This window comes from Ostrinia furnacalis, unplaced genomic scaffold (assembly GCF_004193835.3).
Source record: "Ostrinia furnacalis isolate ACB-3 unplaced genomic scaffold, ASM419383v2 OfSCF3952, whole genome shotgun sequence".
In the NCBI taxonomy this organism is placed as follows: domain Eukaryota; kingdom Metazoa; phylum Arthropoda; class Insecta; order Lepidoptera; family Crambidae; genus Ostrinia; species Ostrinia furnacalis.
The window spans coordinates 89,135-98,799 of record NW_021134191.1 but is presented as its reverse complement, the minus strand read 5'-3'; the positions used below and the strand labels follow the sequence as shown (position 1 = coordinate 98,799).

At 35.5% G+C, this 9,665-nt stretch overlaps 1 protein-coding gene across 3 annotated transcripts; it reads left to right on the top strand.

The window, feature by feature from the left end:
• Positions 1-2,730: 2,730 nt before the first annotated feature.
• On the top strand, positions 2,731-9,657 carry LOC114358454 (transmembrane protein 135). 3 transcript variants are annotated; one of them, XM_028312427.1, is made up of 9 exons: positions 2,731-2,947; positions 5,392-5,522; positions 5,632-5,758; positions 6,211-6,362; positions 6,440-6,551; positions 6,758-6,910; positions 7,636-7,776; positions 8,214-8,380; positions 9,297-9,657. In XM_028312427.1, the coding sequence occupies exons 2-9, from the start codon at positions 5,404-5,406 to the stop codon at positions 9,349-9,351; spliced, it is 1,026 nt and encodes a 341-aa protein (XP_028168228.1). In that variant the 5' UTR covers positions 2,731-2,947; positions 5,392-5,403; the 3' UTR covers positions 9,352-9,657. The 3 variants fall into 3 exon arrangements, with proteins under 3 accessions (XP_028168228.1, XP_028168226.1, XP_028168227.1); XM_028312425.1 differs by lacking the exon at positions 2,731-2,947 and adding an exon at positions 3,227-3,541; XM_028312426.1 differs by lacking the exon at positions 2,731-2,947 and adding an exon at positions 4,096-4,470.
• Positions 9,658-9,665: the final 8 nt, after the last annotated feature.

Below are 9,665 nucleotides of genomic sequence, written 5' to 3'. Positions count from 1 at the left end.
CGTACTTCTTTATGGCTATTGATTGATATACCTAGATAATAGACTCAGATTGATTAGTTGAACATAATTTAAATAGCTACTAGGTACTACGATTTATATGAGAGACAGATGCTTTGCTTAGAATAACACATCACCCCAAGAGAACTATTTTTTAGATTACTACATAATACCTCATTTATCTAGCAGACTAATTTAAAAGTACTGTATCTATAATATGCCTTTAACAAATACATTTCACATAATTTGAGGTTTTATGCTGAATAAATTTGTAACAGCGAACAAGTTATTTTACAGTTTTACATGTTGATTCTACTTTATGTAAGTAGGTCAACTTCTTTATTCTACTCACACTGAATAAGTTGCAATAATCTGGTTTATGTAGGTCTTAGAATATACCAACCTAAATTATACAAACTAGTTGATTTTCAATATAAATTTAGAAAGTGAAATAGTTTCGCTGTAGGAAAACGACTAAAACTAGCATTGTATACTAGTCTACTTCTTGTATTATTGTCTTGTTTATAGATTTTGAAGTATGCATTAAGTAATAAAGTAAATATAACAAATCTATTCATAGTGCCTACGTAGTAACTATGAGGGTGAAACCTGGGAATACAAAGTAACCACAAAAAATTAATGTTTAATGTTACAGATACATTACTTTCGATGTATAAAATAGATGGCAATCGAAACAAAACTAACAAATACATAAAGCTATAATGCATTTGCAACTGAATAATTGATAATACTTATAACAATTTAATCAGTATTTCTTACTTTATCTATATAAACATTGATAGTGATATTTGTTGTTGTAGAACTACTTTACTGGTTCTACGTCAATTGAAAGCAAAAGATGTACCTTGGTAGCACCGCGAGGGGTCATTAGGGGAGATATAGAGGCTTGGTTCGTTAAACTATTATCTTCTTTTGAAAAGTAAGTACAACAGGAGAGTTCCATAACCTCCGCCAAGAGGGAGGTAAACCTACAGAAGAGTGACAAGTTACAGTCATTTTATGTGGACAACAACTATAAATGGCTTATTTCAAAGAAAAATGAGCGATTTAATTCATTGTTTTAACGATTAGAAGGTAAATGCGTAGCATCTTTGTGTACAGCTGACATCAAAAAGATGGGTCGACTCGACGCACAGATCCAAAGCGCCAAATCGGAATCGCTACTTACATGTAAGAAACACTGAAAATCAATACTAATTCTTTTAATATATACCTTCATCTACTCCTTAAATGGTTTTACTTAAATTATGATTATAGTAACGGGAAATAAATCACTGTAAACACACAATAGCACAATCTTGACAAACACCACATCAAACGTCCATTTACCGACTGCAGCGCCAACCTGCGTTAGCGGCGAATTCTAGAACTTTCCTCTTGTGTTGTGGCGACCATAGACAATAATATTTTTGCGCCTGGCAAGGGCATAAATGGTGGGCGTTTTTAAAAATCACATAAACTTTCTGTTTTATTCTAAATGGTTTTAATACTGGATTTAATTATTTTATTTACTTTATCAGAGTGACTAACTTCCTTCCTCTTTCTATTTACTTAACTACTCTCATAAGTTGGAGGATTGGATAAGAAGTTTGTTTAAAATAATACTCACGTTTACGTTTTCTGACCGTTGCGTTGTAATCAATGATGAAGAATTTATTACAATCACTTGATTCCTGATAGGGAGAGTAACCAACTTCAGGCTGGCTGTAGGTACCTAATACCTATTTACCTACCTAAAAAGATAAATATAGTAACATTTCGGAGAATGTGCGAAGGATTTACACAATCTAATTATACCACTTTTTGATATTATACAGGGTGGTAAATGGGTATATGAAGTCAGAAAATAGATATCTTCATTTTAATTATTTTAATTTTCATACAAATCGGATTATATAAAATTTATTTTGTATGAAAATTAAAAAAATTAAATGATGATATACAATTTCTCTTCACCATACCATTTATATGACCATGTTAACATGGGCTAGTGTCGGCTCATATACCCATTTACCTAACACCCTGTATAACCAGTAGTTAATACCTAGAAATTCTTTTGTTTAGAGCTGGAAAAAACTCGTTTAATCTGATATAACTAGGTAAGACTTTCTGACGACACTAGCCTTTTGGTAAAAAAAATACAAATAAAATTCTTAGTTAAAAAATTCAAAAGTATAAGTAAGTACCTACTTATTCAGTGGAACGATAACTTCATTGTTTTGAAGCCCTTGTAAACACGTAGGTGCTTTACCTTGAAGAGTTTTTTAACTGCTTAAATACTTAAGTCTGTACCTACTTACATGTAGTCTGGCTATAAAAAAAAAGTTCGCATGTAGAGATTTGGCGCATGATGACTAGCTAGTTTATCTTCTAGTAGATGACCAGAACACCATGCACTAAACAGCATTTTAAAAGTGCATCGAAAAGCTTTTTAAATATTTTCATTTCTCATTGCAGTATCTTCAAGTTTAGTTCTTTTGTTTGATGCAGAATAATATTTCATTCGGTTCAATGTAAAAAGAACTCATAAATTAACATAAAAAATGAAAATGAAGCATATTATGCAGTAGGTACCTACAATATGTATTTAGCTACAATGTGCTATAGCACATTTGTTCATTAGGGTTCACAATACGAAAAGGATTATTATAGTTTACTGTGATTCTAGTGAAGCCTTGTTTTCTTCTTTCTTTTTATTAAGCACTCAGAAAAGAACTGTTTGTTATTTTGCCTGCTCTATTTATGGTTTTCATTTTAAATAGCGAATACTTATTGTGTGCGTGAAAAGATTTCTATAAAGTGACAAGATTGTTTAACGAGATAGTCTAGTATATTATAGTAGCTAGAAAGAGTCCGCTCCGCATAATCCTTGCAGGACACCATCGTGTACTTCAAACAAACGTAGGTATCGGACGATAATAACTATCAAGTAGGCCTCTTACTGCTGACAAGTAAGTAAGTATTCAGCAGCAAAAGCATATACCTATTAGAAATATTTTTTTGTTCTATGTTGTTTAACTTTTTGGGCAACCCTACAACTTCCATTGTATTCGTTAAATAAATTGAACTTGTCACTCCTCTGTGATGATATTATGACCTATGGATTAACTTTTGCAATATGGATGAGTAGGTAAATAAGGTAGTTAACATTTAATATAAGCGCAGGTCGGGCGCACATTGTGGATTTGTGAAAATGTTTTAATATTATCTTCCATTGTTAAATTTACTCACTTGCTGTTGGAGGCAAGGAGACTCTTCTCGTCTTGTCATGATTTAAAAAGTGGAAAAGGAATAAAAATAAATATTTACTGAGTTGAAATTAAAGCTTTATTGCACAAAATCGTAGTAGATTAAAGTAAACATGGTGGAAATTAGTAAGCTTTTAACGGACAGCACAAAAGTTGGAGAGTGTCCTTGTTCGGAGCTGCTGCATCCGTGGGCTAGCGGCTGTATCGATGCTTCCTTTAAGATGTTCACCTCGTGTGGTATTGGAGCAGCTAAGTTCTTTACACCATTATTCCTTGTAAGTGCCAATTTTAGTACATTATGTAGCTTCTGCTGATGCAGACAATTTTCAGCTTATTTAAACCTACCATTTAAAGTAAGTCATCATTGATTAAAACGGCATGTTTATTGAAAACATGCCGCTCACTATGATAATGCACTTGTGCACCCTATCCCCTATTAATTAATATTCTTCACGGATATTTATTTATATTAATCAATTAAGTATCTAGTTTTCGTAGCCTGCGCTTTCTGCTGCATTATCGCACCGTACTTTTGCGTCAAAGAGTGTTGTTAATAATCGGAATTAACATAATGTCTCACACCGTCTTGTAGGTCTCAACTCAACAACTCCCTTTATGTTTATGTTCACATAAAAAATAAAAATGTACTGCCTAAATGGTCAAATATACTTTTGCCATAAAGCGTCTCCATTCTACTCCAATCAACATTACTCTAATTTGTGAGACACATTATACGCAGAAGTAGTTTAGTAGATCAAACAAAATTTTTGAATTGTCAATGTCATTGTGGTGGCCGAAAACTGTCAAAAATCTGTCAGTCAACTCAATTACTATGAACAGAGAGTCGGACACATTTTTCGATTTTAATTTATAATATCATTACAAAATTTAACAATATTCGGGATTCCGAAGATGCGAATGCTTGTAATGCATTTAACTTAAGTGGTATCGAAGATTTGTCTTCCAAACACTGTGTTGTGATATCTTGTATTTGTACCTATTTTGCGTTGTAAGAAAGAAAGTTAAAAAAGGTCTTAATAATACAATGGTGGAGGCTAGCAAATTCGCGTTTGAAACAGCTTGTAGCAGTTGTGAATGTCGTTCTCTTATACATCCGTGGACCGACACTTGCCTCGATGGAACTCGTTCAATGCTATGGAGCTGTATCAGAGGCAGTTACAAATTTTATGCCATGGTTTATGTCGTAAGTACCATCGTTTCAAGCTAGACTTGATGGAATAAATTTATATGATTTATATAAAATGTTCTTTCTATCAATATTATTTAATATTATTTTTGTGATGACTAATAAATTGTACTCTTAAGATGTAACCACATTAGTATCTAGGGCAATTAGGTTTAGGACATCCAAAATTTAAGTGAAAAATAGTTACACTTATTCAGCTGTTCATGAATGCATTATGTAACAAACATTCATAAACTTTCACATTTACATAAATAATTAGACCAGTAATTCAGGTCAAATTGTTGAGAAACATTTTTTGTAGTCAAAAGATTAGGAGTAAATACATTTCAGTCAATAGATGGAGAGAGTAAGGGACAATAATATGCATGTAATGTGCTGCTCTCTTGTAAATTGTTTTTGTTAGTAATAAAATCAACCATTTTATTAGTATTCAACCAAAAAAGTCTCTGGGAGACACCATAAGCCATTGATATAGATTAGTTATCTGTATCCAAGCAAGATAAGATTCTAATACCTTATTGATTACGGTATGTAGAACAATGTATAATTTAAAAATCAATATTACTATCAAATGGATGACCTATTTTGTTTTATCTTAGGTTTTCCTTATTGATTTGACTACATATTGTGGGCTTCAAGCCATAAGGGCATATGAGCAATAGTCCTAGTATTGCTTATACACCCTTATGGCTTAAAGCCTGCGATATATGTATTACATTCCATGCAATATGTTATTAAAGCTATTTTAAGTCTAGTGAAACCTCCGGTGAAGTCTCCTTGAGGCCTACTGGAACCTAGAATATTTGAATAGATATCAATAGTGTATGCATTTGTTCCACAGAAGTAAAAAGCCATATTCATAACATATTCTGCAGGTCTGATTTTATTTAAATAATTAAGTAACTTACTTTATTTCAGATCCAAATATTGATGAGAGGTAAAAAGCTGAAAAAGAAAGATGTGATTGAACATCTAAAAATGTATATCAAATCAGGCATTTTTGGATTGACGGTTGGAAGCTCATTTGTCACATTAAACTGCATATTTAGGTAATAAATATAATATTTAATAAGGGTTAAATATTAAACATCTAGGACATACATAATGTCATATTGAAGACTACAAGAAATAATCGTCAATGATTGATTTTCTTTACAGGAAGTTGTTCTTCAGTCAATTCAGCTACTATACTACAGTTTTGTTGCCTTGTACCATTAGTGGGCTAGCTGTTTACTTCGAACCTCCTTATAGAAGAGTGTTAGTGGCCAACCTCTTTGTAAACTTGGTAAGTTAACAGTAAGCTGTCTGGCACACGACACTAAGGGCCAGGCCACACTGGCAGATTCAAAGCCTAACGGCCACGCAGCGAACACGCGGCGAAGTAGTCGCGGCTGTGCAGTGAATACGTTGCGGACGCGCAAAGATTTTGGCGCGGAGAGAAGCGTGGATACAATCGAAGCCCCTTCTTCGAAGTAACAAAGCTAACAGCAGTGTATTTCCAAGTCGAAATCCATTCTATCGAGTGTATCGTACGCTGCTCATTCAAGGCGGAAATGTTGCGCGTCCGCAACGTGTTCGCCACGCAGCCGCGTCGTCTTCGACGCGCACACGCGGCGTGTTCGCAGCGTGGCCGCTCCGCTTTGACAACGCTTGCAGTCCGCCAGTGTGCACTCATAAGAGGGCAAAGCTCCTCCCTAAAACAAAAAGGAGTTATAATAACTGATTTAATTTTAACAGGTATTTGAATATTGGCTTCGTACATTAGAAATGAAGGGATGGTTGCGGCGATCACCTGGGAAAGAGACACTCATCTTTATGATGGGAAGTGCCATCTTTTTCTATTTACTCAGGCTTGACAGAGAAAATGAGAAACGGACGCCACTATTCTGGTATGTGTTACTGAAACTATGTTATGAAGATTTGTATTTGTAATTTCTTACTTTATAGCAATTTATTTGTTTTAAAGGTTCTTCACCCCACCACGAGTTTCGAAAGAAGTCGGAAAGCCAATGACTGGTATCGAAGGAAAAAGTCCTGCCTGCCCTCACAGTGAACCTTGCATTAATTATATATTGAAGGTTTTTATTTATTCACAAAGTAAATAGCTGTGCGTAGTAAACCCAATAAATTAGACTGCTTTTATCTAGCGAGTGACAGAACCTTACTCGCCAGTGCCACTGGTGAGCGCAAATAGGTACAATAGCGTCTTGAAGCTTAAGGATTTGTAACAAGAGCTATTATTTTTACTAAAAATTGTTGATACTAAGTCTTTAAAATGTTTCAGGGGACAGCCCAACTGTTCGGCGTCGGCTGTGCGATGACGATAGTCCGGACCATCCTGCCCAAAATCCTGACTCCGACTAAAGCTTTAAAGTCCCTGAAGATGTCTCATTTGAAACTGGGACTCTTCTTCGGTGGATACATCGGTATCTATAGGGTAAGATTTTTATTTCCGTTTCAATCAATTAGAAAATGATCTATTTCAAATCATGTGTGTCCATTCATATACCGGTCACAAACATGTGCACGAATGTCATGTTCTGTGCAAATATTTTGTTCCCATGCACGTTTAGCAAATATTTTGCAAAGAAGAACGACAGATTCATTGACGAGAACAAGATATCGCAACAGAACTCTCGAACTTATCGTTTGTGTGGGAGCAGTTAGCTAAAGACCTTTGGCTTAATTGTTTTTGTTTATTGTGATAGCCCAATAAAATAAATAAATAACTAGGTACTTTTCACACTTTAAAGTACAAATATTAGCACGTCACTACCTTGTTTAATATACCACGCAATCTTGTATACCCATTCTTATGATACACCATACAAGAATGCATGGTAAATTCAGTGACCTTCTCCTGAATCGAATGTCGAATCGAAAACTACTATTTCTATTTATTTATTTATATTAACCGGCAGACAGTGGTGACTGAGTTTGTTGCGGCGCTTCTTCTCAGCACTTGCCAAATGTTGGTCTCGAAGCGCTGGTAGGGTAAAAAGATTATGAGACATGTAGAGGCTCCTTAAGAGCATATGACGATTTGTAAGAACTGTTTATTAGTCTAAACAAATAAAGAAATTTTGACTTTGACTTTGACTTTGAATATTTGCAATTATGTCTCTGACCTGCATCATAATTAAGAAAATAACTTGTTTACAGTTAGTAGTGTGTCTGCTGTGCCGGTCGCAAGGCAGAGATAGCGCGCTATACGCTCTGCCCGCGGGTTTCCTCGCCGGGGCTGCCTTCAGGGCGTCTCCTTCGACAGCAATTTCAATAGGACCGATTACTTCTGCATTGCAGGTATGTATTCCAGGTATTTATTTATATAAAGCTAACTTGATAAATGCAGAATGACATGTACAGTTATGATGAGTATGTATAAGGTAGGTGACCTGACCTAACGCCAGCAGTCAATTTGCATACATATTTAGTCTAGTTTGTGAAATCAACCATCTATTTACTGATTTTAAAGCTATTAAAATATGAATTTAAGTAGCGAAACCTTAATGTACTTGTAGATGTAACAAATAAAAAAAAATGTTTATTCAGTAAGGCCCAAGATGACCAGGGCACTTATACACGTCTCAAAAATAGCTTTCCCTACCACCGCTTCGGGACAACATATGGGCTGGTGCTGAAGAATTAGGACAAAACATTCATGTGCCTTTTGCAGTGGTGATTAAATGACCTGATGATGATGACACAATTTGTTGATATTGTATTGATATTCCCAACAGATCCTCGGCTCATGGGGCTATCGCAACGGCACCATCCCGGCTCACTGGCCGCTAGTCGAGCTGTTATACTGCGTGTGCCAAGGACTGTTGTTCCACGCACGGGTCATGCATGAAGACGTCTGCCCTCGTTATATCATCAACCTTATCTCCACCGTCACCAGCACTAAGTGAGTAACTAGCGAATACGGGACTTTTCCCACCTCTCGTTCACACCGCTGCAACTCTTGTGCAGCCAGGATCTACAGCTTGACCGTCAATAAAAACCCAACTAGTCACGGTCAAGTTTGTCCCGGGGGAATGTTAAACTGTCCCGCAATTAGACCCGCAACGAAATTAATCAGAAGAACATAGGAGTTCGAAGTTAAGGTTCGACTTCCCTCCATTGCAAAGCGGATGACAGGCGACAAACAATAACCTTTATGAAAAGATATGCATCACGGACAATAAACATCAAATAACGGGACCTATATTATGAGCTTTTAGCTACCTGCCAATAATATAACTAGCGAATAGCAGAATAAATAAATATCCTTGAATATTTTTTGCACCTCGCTATGCAAACCACCTTTTTTTCAAGCGCCATTGACGCGAATAGATGAATTAATTGCAATAAGATCGCTAAACATCGCGCCTTCCATTTGTATGAAATGCACGTCGACGGAGCCCGAAAAACCGTAAATACCATAATGTATATGTAGACAGAGACACGTAGGCCAATACAAACACATAAGTTGATGTACAAATATTTGTGAAGATTGACGTTGTAGCACCGTCACATAGATCATATTAGGTGAAAATTACTAGTGAGTAGGCACTAGATTATTACTACCTATTTCAGAATATTTATAGACTAGGTATTGTTTCTCTTATTTATACATATTTTTTGAAGAAAAAACCACTGAGTATGTACATATTTTATGCTTCACCTCTTCTAAACCTTTCCTCTTTTTCACAAATAGACAAACTTATGTAATTCATTTGCGTATGCTGTGCGCAAATTATACGATAGCCTTCCTTGTTGTGATGTGGAGATTTAGTTAAGTTAGTTGTAAATATTTAAATGTATTTTTGCTTCTTTTTCAGAGCGGACCTTATCCAGACTAATTTCATCGAGAAGCTGGCTAAGAAAGCCCTATGATACTTGTGAACATAACTGATGATACGGTAGTAAGTAGGTACTTTTATGTTCCGATTCTGTGATTATTATTTAGATTTTATTTGGCACGGGGACTATATGAGGTGGGCTTTTCTTATGATGTTGGTTGGCACGGGGACAATATGAGGTGGGGTATTCTTATGATGTTGGTGGTTATTTTTAAGTTATATAGAACAATGTAATGACCTGTGAAACTACAATAATCACAATGACTGAGCAGACCCTATGCAAGGCTAGTTTTCAAAGCAGAGTCTGGAGAATTTGGTACTTGTGGTTAATTTGGTACTTTTCCAGTG